This window comes from Globicephala melas, chromosome 2 (assembly GCF_963455315.2).
Source record: "Globicephala melas chromosome 2, mGloMel1.2, whole genome shotgun sequence".
NCBI lineage: Eukaryota > Metazoa > Chordata > Mammalia > Artiodactyla > Delphinidae > Globicephala > Globicephala melas.
This window is the reverse complement of record NC_083315.2, coordinates 140,280,279-140,299,669: the sequence shown is the minus strand read 5'-3', so window position 1 is coordinate 140,299,669 and position 19,391 is coordinate 140,280,279. Positions and strand designations below refer to the sequence as shown.

General features: G+C 45.3%; 1 protein-coding gene and 1 pseudogene across 3 annotated transcripts in view; one reads left to right on the top strand and one right to left on the bottom strand.

Annotated features, from left to right (window-relative positions):
• SYNE2 (spectrin repeat containing nuclear envelope protein 2) overlaps window positions 1-19,391 on the bottom strand; it is a 271,795-nt gene that overhangs the window by 12,772 nt on the left and 239,632 nt on the right. For all 3 annotated transcript variants that reach the window (XM_030855184.2, XM_030855186.2, XM_030855185.2), the window contains exons 99-103: window positions 8,735-8,897; window positions 2,989-3,176; window positions 2,328-2,478; window positions 1,797-1,979; window positions 364-501 (exon numbers count right to left, since the gene is read on the bottom strand). In XM_030855184.2, coding sequence (XP_030711044.2) covers window positions 364-501; window positions 1,797-1,979; window positions 2,328-2,478; window positions 2,989-3,176; window positions 8,735-8,897 — 823 coding nt within the window. The remainder of the gene's footprint in view (window positions 1-363; window positions 502-1,796; window positions 1,980-2,327; window positions 2,479-2,988; window positions 3,177-8,734; window positions 8,898-19,391) is intronic.
• On the top strand, window positions 14,838-15,815 carry LOC115852385 (small ribosomal subunit protein uS2 pseudogene; annotated as a pseudogene).

Sequence of the window (19,391 nt, the reverse complement as noted above, 5' to 3'; positions counted from 1 at the left end):
GAGGGAAGTGCCCTGACCCCACTCTTGAGAGAGAGTTTCCTGCTGCTACAGCCCACAGGTTGCACTCAGACTCAAGTGCTGGAGAAACAGCACCTTATGAAGTTCTGTCTGGAACCGCAAGAGCGTTCTCCCCTTGGATGATTACATACGACAAAGAGAATGAAGGGCCTCGTTCCAATACCCCTCGACCGTAAGGAACAGTATCCTTGCTTGTGATAACCTGGCAGTACACAGGTGGGTGCAGTCTGGCTGCTCTGACACTTCTGGAACCTGCTCTCAGGGTATCAGGTGAAGTCTGTACTTGGCCAGCTCTCCCCTGCCTAGGTGCACCCTTTGGGGAGGAGCTAAGGAAGCAGGCCTTACGTTCAGCTGGCGCATCTTGTCGTCGGCATCGCTCTCCGAGAAGTGCTCCACGTTGGTCAGCTGCAGGTCCATCTCCGTGAGCCACACCAGAATGCTCTCCCTGGTCCCCTCGAATTCTTCCCTTTGGTTGGTGAAATGCTGCCAAAGGGTGAAAAAATCACGTTTGTGTTGATGGCATAACAGGAGTTCAGGCAGACAGCAAGGTCACTCTCAGAAGAGGGGAAAGGGAGCCCAGGGTACCCCCGGAGGCCCACACGGCCAGGAGCCTGGGGTCTGGTCTAAGTCAGTGATTTTCCCAGTCTGTCCTCTGAGGAACACGCCCCTCTCAAAGCCCAGGCTAGGCACCTGCCTATTTTCAACTGTCAGCCTCCTGTGGGAGCTTCTGCTCGACAGAAGGATTTAGTAGCTTCAGGATGGAAAAGTATTGATCTCGGGGTTGAGCCTGGACTAGTGCCCCATTTGCCTTCACTGATATAATTCCGAATGTATTTCTTCAAAAACAGAAAACCCAGATTTATCACTTCCAGTTAACGAGGCCTCTTGGGTTACCACCTCATAGATGGGCAGCTGATTCTCAAACAAACATAGTGCCCAGTGAAGGCTTAGGCTGGTCACAGTCAAATCCAGTCAGCAGGAGATAAAGAAATTCATGCAAGGGGGTTGCGGAAAAGCTAGCCCTTTTCTTCCTGAGAGGGTGAAACAAAAAACCCAGATTTTCCTCTTCTTAGAATGGTTTCAAGAGTGCTCTGCCTTAAGAACGGAAGCAAGGATTAAAATTACTTCCTGTAGCCACAACCCACACCGGTCCTGTCACTTTACACCTGGACTCACAAAGGTTGACCTATGATGTCTTCTGAATCACAGAAATCTAAGGTGACGGTTCACACCCCAGAATCAAACCCATCATTTGAGGTTAGACAGCTGCTGTGAGGTTGGGAGAACTGTCACTGTCCCCAACCCCCAATACAGAGCGGGGGGCTCTGTCTGTTCCCTCACAGTGCAAGAACCAACGGGACACACAAAAGCGGGCAGATGGGCAAAGGGGGCCTCGTCCCAGACTAAGAGGTACCTTCGCCCGACCCGGTGACGGCAGCGCCCCAGACTCTGGGCAGTGTGTGGGCTGACGTGACACCCTCAGGGGTGACAGGAGTCGAAAAAAAGCGATGTGTTGGTAACACAATCCCTTGAATAAGCTCTGCCTGAGAAGCCTATTCCGAGGCAAATAACTTCACTTTAAAAAAAAAAAAAAAAAGGAACGATTTTTGGCAGCTTTGGGCTTAAACAAAAGGGAAGGCTGTACTGGAAGAATGTCAAGACAGCTTAGGCCTCAAATGAAATCTACCCGCTGCTTTGTTACAAGCCTGACATCACATATCCGACCCCCTCCACCTCCCCAATATCTACAAATGACCCGGTGACGTAGAGGAGGTTACTCGGAGTCGCCGCAGGATGGCTGTGACCCGCTTCTGGAGGTTGTCCCAACGCTGGTTGCCCTCGTGCACCATCTGCTTCAGTTTGCTGGCCGTGTCGGTGCGGTTCTCGCGGGCCAGCCGCCGGTACTGCTTGTTGATGAGCTCCAGCTGCGTGAGCCTCTCGTGAATCTGCCGCTGGAAGGCCTGTGGCACGGGGGGGGCCCTGTCAGTGCCATAGCTGCAGGGCCCCGGGACACCCCTTCCAGGCCCCAGACCACCTGCCTCAAATGTCCATCCAACGGAATGGCCACAGAGGGCTGGCTTCACCCGTTCTTCTGACACTACTGAAGAACACTTTCAAGTTCACGGCCTGCGGTTGGCATAAATCGGTAATGCCCCACAAAGCTGCTGGAGCAGCTGATGGTGGGCTGGGGACTGGGCGGCCGCAGCCAGAGGTGGGGAAGCCTGCCACTTATGTGAAGTCATTTAAGCCAGCCCCGAGCCCGCCGCATCCTTGGTTATCAGGACCACTGGGCTGGGGAGGGCCTTTACCTCAAACCTCTTCAGCTCTTCTTTGGCAATGGTGTACAGCACCTCGGAGGAATTCGGGCAGGCCGCTGTCCTCTCGGCGGACTTGAGCCAGTCCTCGAAGCGGGAGTAATCATCTAAAAACTTCTGCCAAAGCCGCCACGTCTCCTCAATTCTAACAGGAGGAAAGCAGCTCAGTACAAGCCATCCACGTCAAGCCGAGCTTTTACGTGGCTTTTTCTCCCCTGACTGGTCCCAGTCCCAGCCCGCCTTGCACTGGCACTAAATATTTAGGGGGAGAGACCCTGCTACCCCTTCCAGGAAATAACCGGAGACATCACTTTGTGGTCAGGACACCCCCCTTCTGGGAGCGCCAGGCCCCTCAGAGCTTCTGCTTCACAGAGGTCACCCAACAGGAGACAGGCGTCCTCCACTACTTAGAGCTGGGACACATCAGCACAGTGGCCACCTGCCGTTACACCCCAAGACACAGGAGGGCTGGGGAGAGACATGACCCTGCCTGTATTCTCCTTGAATGATCCCCTTAGTAAGGACTGGCCACACCTACTGAGCCTTCCCCGCCAATACTTGGCACGCCCCTCGGTGAAGCTAACAGCACACGGTCACTGTTACGTAGGTCAGTCGGGAACACGCAGTCGGCATCCAGGGGCAGCTTGGTCCTTACTTCATCCGCCGCTCCATGGACATGGCGCAAATGTTCCTCCAGCGCCTGTCCAGGCTCCTGGTGGTCTGCTGGACGGAGTCGCACTCAGTCTCGTTGGCACAGGCATCGGAGTCGTGCAGGAGGACGTCGCAGATGTTAAACACAGACTCCACCCCTGCACTGTGCTGTTCTATGTCTCGCTGCAGGTCCTACAACGATGGGAGAGTAGGAAGCACGTTGAGGTGCTGGTGGCGGTAGTGGGAAGGTTCCCCCCGACCCTTCTTCCAGCCCGGGGGGCACGGTCCTGCGTGCATTTCTACCTGGAACTTGGCAACACAGGCTGAGTCTCTCTCACCTTTGGGCAACCCCTGTGCGACAGTATCTGACACAAGGCCTAACCGCGGGCAACAATGGGATCGATCTGTTGAACTGACTATGTGAGGGGGTAGGAGAAGTGGGGATTCCCTCCCCTGAGAGCCCAGCCCCCCCAGACTCTGGGGAGGCATGTGATCTACTCCATACCACCTGATCCCAAGGGCCTCCAGTTTAGACTTGGCTTTGGGGAGGTCTTCCTTGGAAAACTGACTTATCTTCAACAGGACCTAAAACTTCAGCAACAGAAACTCTTAACCTTTTATGGGTCACAGAATTCTTAAATCTCCTAAGACCTCTGTACTATCTTCATACCTCCACCCCCCAAACTGTGCTCGCAGCTGCACGGTCTCCACAGCCTCCCCAGGAGCCTATCCTGGCTCCACGGGCCCAAGGGGTAGAGATGCTGCCCTCCAGCTGATGGAGTCCGGTCACGGCTGTAGCTCGGGGAGGGGGCGGGGTCTCTGGAGTCTTGTCCCATGATGGGGAGAGTGCTACTGATTCAGGAAAACGAAGGGTCACCAAGAAAAACATGCACGGTCATAGGAAAAAGTGGAAAACTTGTTTAAGTATAAACATGGCATTTTCAGTTCTCACCCAGGGAGTGTTCCTTCTACACACAAGGGCAGGGCTGGGGGAAGGGCGAGGTGAGGTGCCTGTTTGTTTTGTCATTCTGGATGAGCCAGGCCTCTCCTGATATCCAAATTCTGTGATGAGTGACATGAGACCACACCACTCGTCTTAGTACCCAAACTACATTGTGAAATAGACAAAGTTAAATAAGCCGCTATTAACTATACAAGTTCCCTGGATTCAGCATAGTTCATTTTACAGGAGGGATTATTTTATAAACAGTGGCTGCCACTGTCTACAGAAAAGCAGCATGAAGTTCATTCCAGGTCACCTCAATATTTAACAATTTTGGAGATTACGACTGGATTACTAGATAGGACTAATGTTTTCTTACTTTTCTTCTGATAAATGCACATTTGGATAATTCTGTGTCCAGGTGGAAATGAAAGAATAAAATGCTAACACTCAAATCAAGTTTTAAATCAAGCAGTTCTCAACACAGATCCTAACTGATGAAAAATGAGCACCTCAAAGTTATATTCAGAAGAAAATGTGCTTTTCAGTTTGTCACCCTGTGTGTCCTATGAAGAGAGATGTGCAGGTGATTTTTTTTTTAAGCTTTACAGTCAGTCTAAGACAAATGTCTGAAATGCTGCAATGGGGGCAGTCATCTTGGGGTCAGTAGACTAGCTTTATAATTAATAGGTTTAAATAGAATTCCAGGTTTAAGAATTCTTACCCATTCACAGAATTGCCACAGGCTTTCCTAAAATTTACAGATATTGATAAACAACCCTTTAAACTTTTTTTTGCCAAAATAATAAATAAGGAATCCTAACGCTGGTGCTAAATAATATTGACAATTATCATTGAAAAATGGTACCTGCCCCTGACCTCACCTGGTAGGGTTGGGTAGGATCTGGTTGAAAAGCACTGAGAAAGTCTAGTCTATGGATAAACACGAATGCCATGTATTTTAATAGCCTCTTTGCAGTTACGCTACATTTTTTACTCAGCTTTTATTGAATGAAACAGCTAAAGAAAACTGATTAATATAAAGGGTAAACGATGGCAAGAAATGAGCTCTCTGATAATTTACAAAAGACCATGAACATCTTGGCTAAAAAAGGAGTCCAGAGTTTTTCAAAATTTCCAAAACAAACTTCTAATACACCACAAAATGGCCTGCTGATACTGTAGTATGAACTAGTTAGTTGTCTTGTAAAATATAAAATAAAGTAGTGGACCATATTTTAAAACACAAACCACTGAAGTACTGGACAAGTGACATTTTGCCAACTGAAATGATCCCACCACCAGTACCCACTGAGGCCCGAGTTTGCACAATGACTGGATTTCAGAAGTGTTCAAACGCAGAGACGAATCCGACTTAAGAAACAACGTAAAACAATGTGAAAGACTTTTGCCAACGGTTCTGGAAACATGAGTGCCTGTTTACTTTGTTTTTCTGCTCCTGAGTAGGTGACACAGAGCACTGAAGCTGGGAAAGGGCTGAGGGAAGTTGAGGATCAGTGAGAGGACATGGGGAGAAACAGGAAACCACAGCAGAGAATGCAGCCAGGAAGAATAACACAAAAGGAACTAGAAAAAATGAGATACAGGGGGGAAAAAAGGAAAACTAGGCTGAGAAGGCAGAAAACCATGGCGTGTGTTGTGGGAACCCAGGTGGTGGCTCGAGTGTCTCCGTAGGAGGGGCTGGGGGTGTCAAGCAAGTCCAGCAGGGTGGTCCTGGGCGGTGGATGGGCTTTGGCATGAAGCTGACTTGGCCACTGGGGAGGGGACTACTGGTAACTATAGGGTGTGGGGGTAACGAACCCCCCAAGCCACCATCAGGCACCCCTGGGATGCCTGGGAACCAGGCAACCAAAGAAAACTGGAGAGAGATGCTGAAGACTCAATGAAAGTGGTCCATGGTTTAAACGCGTCACAAGGTGGCCACCACTTCCTTTGCAGTTTGAAGATGATCTATTCTACAGGAATAACAATACAACACTTATTACCTAAGGAGTTTCACATAAAGAAGAGAAGCAAAAAAGACTTTTATAAGGTCTGACCCCTTCTGCACCAGGCCCCCAAGGACGTTATAATGAGGGTCCAGGGACATCATGGCGCTTTATCACTTCTGGGCCTGAGGGCTTTTGCAGAAGGCGCTACTAGATGATCCCAAGAGTTTGGGTCTTATTTCTGGAAGCAGTCAAGCAATTTATTATATTTAAATCAGTGACAGAAACACAGGCAAGGTTTTTAAAACATGGCCCATAAATAATTATTTTGTGTGACACATTTTCTGTTTTTGGTGGAGCATTTAAGGTCTAGGTTCAGTTATAATTTTGTTTTTTTTAATAAAAATACTACAGGTTTCCTCAGGACATCTGTGGTAGGCAGAATATTGGCATCCCCAGAACCATGTCCTTATCCCCAGAACCCGTGACTAGATTAGGTTACGTGGCGAAGGAGAATTAAGCGTGCCAATCAGCTGACCTTAAGATAGGAAGATTATCCTGATTAGGTGGGTGGGCCTAATGGAATCCCAAGGGTCCTTAAAAGTACAAGAAGAGTCAAGCAGAGGGAGAAAGGCTCAGAGAGATGCACCGTTGCTGGCTTTGAAGATGGCGGAAGGGGGCCATGGGCCAGGAAAGGCAGGCAGCCTCTAGGACTTCAAGGCAAAGAAATGGATTCTCCCCTAGAGCCTCCAGAAAGGAAAGCAGCCCTGCTGACACCTTGACCTCAGCCCTGTGTCAGATTTCTGACCTCCAGAACTATAAGATGATAAATTCGTGTTCAGCTGCTGAATCTGTGGTCATCTGCGACAGTGGCCATAGAAAATGAATACATCCGACTTCTTCACAGCAAAGTGGTCCTGAATACTAACTCCGTAATTTTTTTTTTATAAGAATTCCATGATGGTGATTCTACGTTCTATAAATTGGAAACCTTCAAATCAACCAGACTGAAATTATATACCATTTCAGTACAGGAACACACATGGCCAAGAGAATGGCAGCTGCTCCAAATTGTACACTCTTGGGAATAAATTCCCTGCAATTTAATGATGTTTTGTCACACATCAGATTTATAAAATGTTAACACACGTTATTAGCCCCTGCCAAATTCAGCCACGGGCTAAAGGGAAAAATGTTGTTAGCTTTTGTTCTATTTACCTGAAAAGACTCACCAGTCAGGGTAAATGGTTATTTGCAAGGCCTGTCTATGAAGAGACTATTCAAGAAATTCAACCTAATGGATCAATCTTGTAAATACAGCTGATAATGTTCAGTAGCCCTTTACTGATAAGGGCATTAAAATCTCTGCAGTGTCCATTAACATGGTAGTTATATCATTATTCATTTCTCCACAAAGCAAAGACAGAATATAGATGACCTCAGTGAAAAAGACATACTTAAATTTCTGAGGCTAAGTGGAAAAACCAGTATTTTTACTTTGCAGCATTGCTAAATCATACTAGTTTGAAAATCAGAGAATAGGCATTATTCAAACAGTAATTGTAATAGGATTAAATAAAGATCTAAGTCTAGAGTATTATCAAATACTTAGCTCTATTTCGTGGTAGCATGAGATGTTGCTTATTATCATGAGAAGGACTGACCTGACCTCAAGAGAATTTATAATCAAGGGGTGGCCTTCTGGCTTTGATAATCTGATGAAAAAGTTTCAGCCCCCCAATTCTGTCTCCAAGCAGCTGGGATATGTGAGTGAATCGGTGTGTTGACAGACAACAAACACCAAGGCTTTGAAGGAAACATGAAGAAAACAGATACAAGGCTGTGAACTTGGTAGCGACCATATTGCTCATATGGTTAAAACAGAATCTGCTCACAGGGCTGAGAGAAACAAGTGAAGGAAAGCTACTAAAAGAATAATATAAGCTTAGCTATTTTAAAAATAAAGAGGGGGCTTCCCTGGTGGCGCAGTGGTTGAGAGTCCACCTGCCGATGCAGGCTGGTCCGGGAAGATCCCACATGCCACGGAGCGGCTGGGCCCGTGAGCCATGGCCGCTGAGCCTGCGCGTCCGGAGCTTGTGCTCCGCAACGGGAGAGGCCGCAACAGTGAGAGGCCCACGTACCGCAAAAAAAAAAAAAAAAAAAAAAAAAAATATATATATATATATATAAAAAGAGAAGCTCAGGCACTGCATATGAGAATAAGCATGTAAACGTGAGCCTATGGAGGGTAGGAGAGTGGATTTGACAAGTCAGTGAGACCAAAAAGCACCTGCCAGGTTAGGGGCAGGATTCGGTGGTGTTTAAATTGTGGAATTTCCAGGGTTGGCTAAGAGGGGATATAACTGATGACAGAAATGCACAGAACATTGCAGGAGAGGCTTCCTAAGCTATTGGTCCAAACATGCTCCTTCTTCCACACCCCCCGCCCCGAGCACTCCCCTTTCCTTGAAGCTCTATCAGACCCATCACGTGTTGTCCCATGAAAACCTTCTTTGGATGGAAAAATTATTTTTCTTTCAATTCATTGCCAAAACTATAGTAACAAAACAGAGATTAAAAAAACCTTATTTACCACTAAGATTAAGGTCTGCATCTTCAACATTATTCAAAGTATTTCACAAAGAGCTACATGAATGGTGGTGGTGGGGTGGGCACTCAAGAGATGGATGCCTCACACCGCCAAGAGCATGGACAGGCGGTCAGCTTTCTCTGGAAAAAACATACCAGTATTACGAAATATGAACCCACTAAAATGCACAGCCAGTGCGGGGATGGTTTGCATTAGCAGACCCTGTGAACACCTAGGCTCTGAAAAAAGCCCATTCTCACTTCCCCACCTGCTGTTCAGCGAGCCTCTTCTGGATCTCTTGATCATCACAGACATCATAAACCACAGGCTTAGAAAGCTCAGACTCGATCCGAGCCAACCAGGTGCGAAGGTTGCTCATGTTTTTGTCTAACTGCTGAATAAAAGCGAAGGTCTCCTTCAGCTTCTTCACCCTAAACATATTTGCAGCAAAAAAGAGGTGGAAAACAAAAGCACAATGTTTAGTGGTGAGAAGAATGCACCCATAAGCCTGCTGGAGGTTAAAAAGTAATCATCACTGGTTACTGATTTTATAGCAGGGACTAATGCTCACGTCGCCAGAGTTTTTACACAATATGGGACAATTTACAGAATTGCTGTTCCGGCTGATTTTCAAATGGACTAAGAGATAATCTACCCATGCAAGTATGAAGTCCTATCATTCTCAGGGTGGGATTCCCTGAGACCCAGAACATCTTTCTGGGGCTCCAGAGGAGATAGAGATGCCATTTCTTTCTTTCCAGGTTAAGATCACCACATGTGACTTGTCCAGTTTCTGTTTTGGGTATCACCGAGATCACAGCAGCCAGGGACCTTTCCTGATGGGTAAAGACGTTACACACCTGGCTCACTGGTGGTACCTGGCCTGCGATGCTTCTCATGGGACCCTCTTCTTGAGCAAGTACAAAGCATGTGCCAAACCCCACCACGTCCAGCCTGAGGGGCTGGGGGTGCCGTACACATGGAACCAGTCCATCCTAGGGCAGCTGTCTCAGCCAAAAAGGGAGGGATGGACACATCATCTACAAGCACAGTTGCAGCTCCATCTACATGACCAATCTGCCTGGCTCAGCGTGGAGTGGATCTGAACTAAGACACATGGCGTCAGTATACACGGAGAGCTCCCGGGCATGCCAAAGTGCTGCCACGGGGAAATGACGCAGGGGCTGAGGAAAAATGATCTCCATATAGATCCTGAAAGAAAATGTTAAAATCCTCAAGCAGAGGGAGTGAAGGCTTGTTCTGGTGATCTGTGGGCTTTTTAGTTAATCCCAGAGACTTGAAGTAATGGCTACAATGGAAAATTCCCGCTTACTGATACTCATGTTGCAAAGTGCTATCAGAACTGCATCCCAGGGACTGGAAAGAGAAACTGGGGCACTGACTCCTAACTCACAGGAAGTGCCCCACCTTCCCTGACAGCAGCATCTCTTCCTTGACTGCCTGTGAACAGCTTCCTGCTGCCCCCTCACCCTTCTCCCAGCTTCTGGTTCTGCAGCCGAAGTGTACAGCAAGTCTGATTCTCGCTCCAACTCTTCCACGGTCCTCGCCTACCCCAACATAGCAGTTTAACGCCCTGACCTTTCTAGTTCCTCAAGCGGTCAGTGGCCTCTCTGTCTCCAGCCCTGCACTCTGCGAAGTGGCTCCCCTCCCTTCTCCTGCAGCTTCTACCACTGTTCTCTCCGAGATCAGCTGAGGGCCCCTCGACCACGTGCTCCTGCAGCCCTGTGTCTGCACCCCTCGTTGACCGTGCCCATCTGGACAGAGCCCACACCAGCCAGGCTGCAAGGGGCTACCTCTGTGTGCACAGTACCTCCAAGACCGCCTGGTGGCCGGGAGGCATTGACAAGCATTTGCTGAATGAATAAATGTGTGTAATAATCCACTCCATGTGATTATTTAATAAAACCACAGGGTTGTGAGTGTTTATTATTTAAGTAAACCAGAGAGATTTGAGAAGATGGCGGAAGAGTAAGACGTGGAGATCACCTTCCTCCCCACAGATACATCAGAAATACATCTACACGTGGAACTGCTTCTATAGAACACCCACTGAATGCTGGCAGAAGGCCTCAGACCTTCCAAAAGCCATGTGGAGGACAGGCTCTTGGTGCTCCAGCCAGGCATCAGGGCTATGCCACTGAGGTGGGAGAGCCAACTTAAGGACACTGGTCCACAAGAGACCTCCCAGCTCCACATAATATCAAAGGGCAAAAATCTCCCAAGATCTGCATCTCAACACCAACACTCAGCTTCACTCAACGACCAGCAAGCGACAGTGCTGGACATCCTATGCCAAACAACTAAGCAAGACAGGAACACAGCCCCATCCATTAGCAGAGAGGCTGCCTAAAATCATAATAAGGCCACAGACACCCCAAAACACACCACCAGACGTGGACCTGCCAGCAGAAAGACAAGATCCAGCCCCATCCAACAGAACACAGGCACTAGTCCCCTCCACCAGCTAGCCTACACAACCCACTGAACCAACCTAAGCCACTGGGGACAGACACCAAAAACAACGAGAACTATGAACCTGCAGCCTGCAAAAAGGAGACCTCAAACACAGTAAGATAAGCAAAATGAAAAGACAGAAAAACACACAGCAGATGAAGGAGCAAGATAAAAACCCACCAGACTTAACAAATGAAGAGGAAATAGGCAATCTACCCAAAAAAGAATTCAGAATAATGATAGTAAACATGATCCAAAATCTTGGAAACTGAATACAGAAAATGCAAGAAACATTTAACAAGGACCTAGAAGAACTAAAGAGGAAACAAGCAATGATGAACAACACAATAAATGAAATTAAAAATACTCTAGATGGGATCAATAGCAGAATAACTGAGGCAGAAGAACAGATAAGTGACCTGGAAGACAAAATAGTGGAAATAACTACTGCAGAGCAGAATAAAGAAAAAAGAATGAAAAGAACTGAGGACAGTCTCAGAGACCTCTGGGACAACATTAAATGCACCAACATTCAAATCATAGGGGTCTGAGAAGAAGAGAAAAAGAAAGGGACTGAGAAAATATTTGAAGAGATTATAGTTGAAAACTTCCCTAATATGGGAAAGGAAATAGTTAATCAAGTCCAGGAAGCACAGAGAGTCCCATACACGATAAATCCAAGGAGATACATGCCAAGACACATATTAATCAAACTGTCAAAAATTAAATACAAAGAAAACATATTAAAAGCAGCGGGGAAAAATAACATACAAGGGAATCCCCATAAGGTTAACAGCTGATCTTTCAGCAGAAACACTGCAAGCCAGAAGGGAGTGGCAGGACATATTTAAAGTGATGAAGGAGAAAAACCTACAACCAAGACTACTCTACCCAGCAAGGTTCTCATTCAGATTTGATGGAGAAATTAAAACCTTTACAGACAAGCAAAAGCTGAGAGGGTTCAGCACCACCAAACCAGCTTTACAACAAATACTAACAGAACTTCTCTAGGCAAGAAACACAAGAGAAGGAAAAGACCTACAATAACAAACCCAAAACAATTAAGAAAATGGGAATAGGAACATACATATCGATAATTACCTTAAATGTAAATGGATTAAATGCTCCCACCAAAAGACACAGACTGGCTGAATGGATACAAAAAAACAAGACCCATATATATGCTGTCTACAAGAGACCCACTTTAGACCTAGGGACACATACAGACTGAAAGTGAGGGGATGGAAAAAGATATTCCATGCAAATGAAAATCAGAAGAAAGCTGGAGTAGCAATTCTCATATCAGACAAAATAGACTTTAAAATAAAGACTATTACAAGAGACAAAGAAGGACACTACATAATGATCAAGGGACTGATCCAAGAAGAAGATATAACAATTGTAAATATTTATGCACCCAACACAGGAGCACCTCAATACATAAGGCAAATACTAACAGCCATAAAAGAGGAAATCGACAGTAACACAATCATAGTAGGGGACTTTAACACCCCACTTTCACCAATGGACAGATCATCCAAAATGAAAATAAATAAGGAAACACAAGCTTTATGATACATTAAACAAGACGGACTTACTTGATATTTATAGGACATTCCATCCAAAACCAACAGAATACACATTTTTCTCAAGTGCTCATAGAACATTCTCCAGGATAGATCATATCTTGGGTCACAAATCTAGCCTTGGTAAATTTAAGAAAATTGAAATCGTATCAAGTATCTTTTCCGACCACAATGCTATGAGACTAGATATCAATTACAGGAAAAGATCTATAAAAAATACAAACACGGGCTTCCCTGGTCGCGCAGTGGTTAAGAGTCCGCCTGCCGACGCAGGGCACACGGGTTTGTGCCCCGGTCCAGGAAGATCCCACATGCCGCAGAGCAGCTGGGCCCGTGAGCCATGGCCGCTGGGCCTGCGCGTCCGGAGCCTGTGCTCCGCAACGGGAGAGGCCACAACAGTGAGAGGGTTGTGTACCGCAAAAAACAAAACAAAACAACAAACACATGGAGGCTAAATAATACACTACTTAATAACAAAGTGATCACTGAAGAAAACAAAGAGGAAATCAAAAAATACCTAGAAACAAATGACAATGGAGACACGACGACCCAAAACCTATGGGATGCAGCAAAAGCAGTTCTAAGTGGGAAGTTTATAGCAATACAAACCTACCTTAAGAAACAGGAAACATCTCAAATAAACAACCTAACCTTGCACCTAAGGCAATTAGAGAACGAACAAAAAACCCCCAAAGTTAGCAGAAGGAAAGAAATCATAAAGATCAGATCAGAAATAAATGAAAAAGAAATGAAGGAAACAATAACAAAGATCAATAAAACTAAAAGCTGGTTCTTTGAGAAGATAAACAAAATTGATAAGCCATTAGCCAGACCCATCAAGAAAAAAAGGGAGAAGACTCAAATCAATAGAATTAGAAATGAAAAAGGAGAAGTAACAACTGATACTGCAGAAATACAAAGGATCATGAGAGATTACTACAAGCAACTCTATGCTAATAAAATGGACAACCTGGAAGAAATGGACAAATTCTTAGAAATGCACAACCTGCCGAGAATGAACCAGGAAGAAATAGAAAATATGAACAGACCAATCACAAGCTCTGAAATTGAAACTGTGATTAAAAATCTTCCAACAGGGCTTCCCTGGTGGCGCAGTGGTTGAGAATCTGCCTGCCAATGCAGGGGACACGGGTTCGAGCCCTGGCCTGGGAAGATCCCACATGCCGCGGAGCAGCTAGGCCCATGGGCCACAATTACTGAGCCTGCGCATCTGGAGCCTGTGCTCCGCAACAAGAGAGGCCGCGATAGTGAGAGGCCCGCGCACTGCAATGAGGAGTGGCCCCCACTTGCCGCAACTAGAGAAAGCCCTTGCACAGAAACGAAGAGCCAACACAGCCATAAATAAATAAATAAATTTTTAAAAGGGCAAAATTCCCCCAAAAAAAAAAAAAAATCTTCCAACAAACAAAAGCCCAGGACCAGATGGCTTCACAGGCAAATTCTATCAAACATTTAGAGAAGAGCTAACACCTATCCTTCTCAAACTCTTCCAAAATATAGCAGAGGGAGGAACACTCCCAAACTCATTCTACAAGGCCACCATCACCCTGATACCAAACCAGACAAAGATGTCACAAAGAAAGAAAACTACAGGCCAATATCACTGATGAACACAGAGGCAAAAATCCTCAACAAAATACTAGCAAACAGAATCCAACAGCACATTAAAAGGATCATACACCATGATCAAGTGGGGTTTATTCCAGAAATGCAAGGATTCTTCAATATATGCAAATCAATCAACGTGATACACCATATTAACAAATTGAAGGAAAAAAACCACATGATCATCTCAATAGATGCAGAGAAAGCTTTCGACTGAATTCAACACCGATTCGTGATAAAAACCCTGCAGAAAGTAGACATAGAGGAAACTTTCCTCAACATAATAAAGGCCATATATGACAAACCCACAGCAAACATTGTCCTCAATGGTGAAAAACTGAAACCATTTCCACTAAGATCAGGAACAAGACAAGGTTGCCCACTCTCACCACTCTTATTCAACATAGTTTTGGAAGTTTTAGCCACAGCAATCAGAGAAGAAAAAGAAATAAAAGGAATCTAAACCGGAAAAGAAGAAGTAAAGCTGTCACTGTTTGCAGATGACATGGTACTATACATAGAGAATCCTAAAGATGCTACCAGAAAACTACTAGAGCTAATCAATGAATTTGATAAAGTAGCAGGATACAAAATTAATGCACAGAAATCTCTGGCATTCTTATACACTAATGATGAAAAATCTGAAAGTGAAATTAAGAAAACCCTCCCACTTTTCATGCCAGATAAGGGTCCATACGGCTTTGTTCTGGATTCCTGTCGTAACTTAAAGGGAAACATTAACAATGTCCGGAGCCCTTGATGTCCTGCAAATGAAGGAGGAGGATGTCCTCAAATTCCTTGCAGCAGGAACCCACTTAGGTGGCACCAACCTTGACTTCCAAATGGAACAGTACATCTACAAAAGGAAAAGTGATGGCATCTACATCATAAATCTGAAGAGAACCTGGGAGAAGCTTCTGTTGGCAGCTCGTGCCATTGTTGCCATTGAAAACCAGCTGATGTCAGTGTCACATCTTCCAGGAATACTGGCCAGCGAGCTGTGCTGAAGTTTGCTGCTGCCACTGGAGCCACTCCTATTGCTGGCCGCTTCACTCCTGGAATCTTCACTAACCAGATCCAGGCAGCCTTCTGGGAGCCAAGACTTCTGGTGGTTACTGATCCCAGGGCTGACCACCAGCCTCTCACAGAGGCCTCTTACGTTAACCTGCCTACCATTGCTCTGTGTAACACAGACTCTCCTCTGTGGTATGTGGACATTGCCATCCCATGCAACAAAAAGGGAGCTCACTCAGTGGGTCTGATGTGGTGGATGCTTGCCCGGGAATTTCTGCGCATGCGTGGCACCATCTCCCGTGAACAACCATGGGAGGTCATGCCTGATCTCTACTTCTACAGAGATCCTGAAGAGATTGAAAAGGAAGAGCAGGCAGCAGCTGAGAAGGCTGTGACCAAGGAGGAATTTCAGGGTGAATGGACCGCTCCAGCTCCTGAGTTCACTGCTGCTCAGCCTGAGGTGGCGGACTCGTCCGAAGGTGTGCAGGTGCCCTCTGTGCCTATTCAGCAGTTCCCCACTGAAGACTGGAGTGCTCAACCTGCCACTGAAGACTGGTCTGCAGCTCCCACTGCTCAGGCCACCGAGTGGGTAGGAACAACCACTGAGTGGTCTTAAACTGTTTTTCCACAAACTCTTAAAATGGAAATAGGTTGATAGAAAATAAACAGTTTCTTAAAAAAAGAAAAGAAAAAAAAACACTCCCATTTACCATTGAAACAAAAAGAATAAAATATCTAGGAATAAACCTACCTAAGGAGACAAAAGACCTGTATGCAGAAAATTATAAGACATTGATGAAAGAAATTAAAGATGATACAAATAGATGGAGAGGTATACCATGTTCTTGGATTGGAAGAATCAACATTGTGAAAATGACTCTACTATCCAAAGCAATCTACAGATTCAATGCAATCCCTATCAAACTACCACTGGCATTTTTCACAGAACTAGAACAAAAAATTTCACAATCTGTATGGAAACACAAAAGACCCCGTATAGTCAAAGCAATCTTGAGAATGAAAAACGGAGCTGGAGGAATCAGGCGCCCTGACTTCAGACTATACTACAAAGCTGCAGTAATCAAGACAGTATGGTACTGGCACAAAAACAGAAAGATAGATCAATGGAACAGGACAGAAAGCCCAGAGATAAACCCACGCACATATGGTCACCTTATCTTTGATAAAGGAGGCAAGAATATACAGTGGAGAAAAGACAGCCTCTTCAATAACTGATGCTGGGAAAACTGGACAGGTACAAGTAAAAGTATGAAATTAGAACACTCCCTAACACCATACATAAAAATAAACTCAAAATGGATTAAAGAACTAAACGTAAGGCCAGACACTATCAAACTCTTAGAGGAAAACATAGGCAGAACACTCCATGACATAAATCACAGCAAGATCCTTTTTGACCCACCTCCTACCGAAATGGAAATAAAAACAAAAATAAACAAATGGGACCTAATGAAACTTCAAAGCTTTTGCACAGCAAAGGAAACCATAAACAAGACGAAAAGATAGCCCTCAGAATGGGAGAATATATTTGCAAATGAAGCAACTGACAAAGGATTAATCTCCAAAATTTACAAGCAGCTCATGCAGCTCAATAACAAAAAAACAAACAACCCAATCCAAAAACGGGCAGAAGACCTAAACAGACATTTCTCCAAAGAAGATATACAGATTGCCAACAAACACATGAAAGAATGCTCAACATCATTAATCATTAGAGAAATGCAAATCAAAACTATAATGAGGTATCATTTCACACAAGTCAGAATGGCCATCATCAAAAAATCTAGAAACAATAAGTGCTGGAGAGGGTGTAGAGAAAAGGGAACACTCTTGCACTGCTGGTGGGAATGTAAATTGATACAGCCACTGTGGAGAACAGTATGGAGGTTCCTTAAAAAATACAAACAGAACTACCATATGACTCAGCAATCCCACTACTGGGCATATACCCTGAGAAAACCATAATTCAAAAAGAGTCATGTACAAAAATGTTCATTGCGGCTCTATTTACAATAGCCAGGACATGGAAGCAACCTAAGTGTCCATCAACAGATGAATGGATAAAGAAGATGTGGCACATATATACAATGGAATATTACTCAGCCATAAAAAGAAACAAAATTGAGTTATTTGTAGTGAGGTGGATGGACCTAGAGTCTGTCCTACAGAGTGAAGTAAGTAGGAAAGAGAAAAACAAATACCGTATGCTAACACATATATATGGAATCTAAGAAAAAAAAAAAAGGTCATGAAGAACCTAGGGGTAAGACAGGAATAAGGACACAGACCTACTAGAGCATGGACTTGAGGATATGGGGAGGGGGAAGGGTAAGCTGTGACAAAGTGAGAGAGTGGCATGGACATATATACAATACCAAACGTAAAATAGATAGCTAGTGGGAAGCAGCCACATAGCATAGGGAGATCATAGGTGGTTTGTGACCACCTAGAGGGGTGGGATAGGGAGGGTGGGAGGGAGGGAGATGCAAGAGGGAAGAGATATGGGGACATATGTATATGTATAACTGATTCACTTTGTTATAAAGCAGAAACTAACACACCATTGTAAGGCAATTATACTCCAATAAAGATGTTAAAAAAAAAAGTAAACCAGAGAGTTGTGTGTATTTTTAATTTTTACTATTATCCTTTTGCACCCTACTATCAACCAGATCAACCTTGGGGAATGACTTCTAGCTCCAGCTCTATTTCCAATTAGCTTTATAATTTAGAGAAAATCCTTCTACCTCAGCCCCTCATGTCTAGCAGGCCTCTCAGGTCCCTCCAGCTTCAGGGAGGTGATAGCATCTGGGCGACATTCAGGCCAGAGCTCTGGAGGTGAGCAGACCCAGATCTAAGCCCCATTGTACCATCTATAAGCTGTGTACCCGGCAAGATACCTAATGTTCCTGATTCCCAGTTTCCTTGTTAATCTTCAAATTATCCACCTTGTAGGGGGTTCTGAGACAGAAACCAGAGGATGCATGTAAAGCCTTTGGCATAAAGTGAGCACTCACTGTAATACGAGTTCTTATTACTGCTGGCTGGGATCACACGCTGCTACAATAATGCCTGATTTACACGGTATTGGCCCTCACATAGTCCTTTTATAAATATTTTATCCTCAACAGTGCCATGAGGTAGGCAAGCTTGGAACGAGGCCATGGAGCCTGGTGATGAAGAGCACACTCTTTGTGGTCAGGGTCTGGGTATGAATCCTGGCTCTATTTAATCTCATCTGTCAAACGGCATCAACAGTGGTACCTTCCTTCGCTGGGTGGCTGAGAGCAGGATGAGATATACATGCATGAAAGGAATTTGGCACAGGGTCTGACAGAGATAAGTGTCCAGAAATTGTGGCTGTAATGATTTTAAGATGGTATATTTTCCAAATTACATTCTTACTGCAAATATCAGAAGAAGTTTCCTTCAAAGCCACAAGATGATTTATTAAAAAGGAAGTAACAGAATCCAGGGCCAGGCCTGGATGCAGCTGTAACCTAGATACTTCCTTTGTTCCCCTGGCTTTCAAGTTATACCCTCCTCACCCCAATGTCTTGTCACCCTGACTGCCCAGGGAACAGAAGGAACACTCCACACAATGCCAGAGCAGCTGGGAACCCCAGGCCCCATGGGACCAAGTCTTGCATGCAGTTTGCAAGGGGCTACCCTCCTGGGAGGCTCTGGCTGGAGAAGCTCCGCCCTGAGAGCTTCCTGTAGGTGGGGAGAGGCACTCAGGCCAGCAGCCTCTGCACAGCCCTCCTGCTTCCTGCTTCCCCATCCTTCCTCCTCTCTCCTCCCAGAATGGCAGCCCCCACTGCTTCATCCAGCGCCCGACCCTAGTCCATCATAAGGCTCTCAGCCTCTTTATTTTGAAAGAAGAGGGCTAGAACACAACTTTTTAAATGAAGAGAGCTAACAAGTAATAAAATAACCTGGGTGCAAAAATACTGAGATGCAGTGATCCTGAATCCTGTTAATCCCGAGGGGTGAGGTGTGCAATAAGCAGAGGGGGGAGTATGGAGAAGGTGGATGAATAATTAGCTTGGCTTCCCCAGAACTATGGTACTCCAGGCCAGTGGCGTCCCAAATGTGGGGCTCAAGCCCATTGGTGTCCAAACCAATGGGGTGTGGGAAGAAAATATTAGACTTTCTATTGTTATCCCATTCTTTTAAAATTTCTACATTGGGTATGCTTTAAAA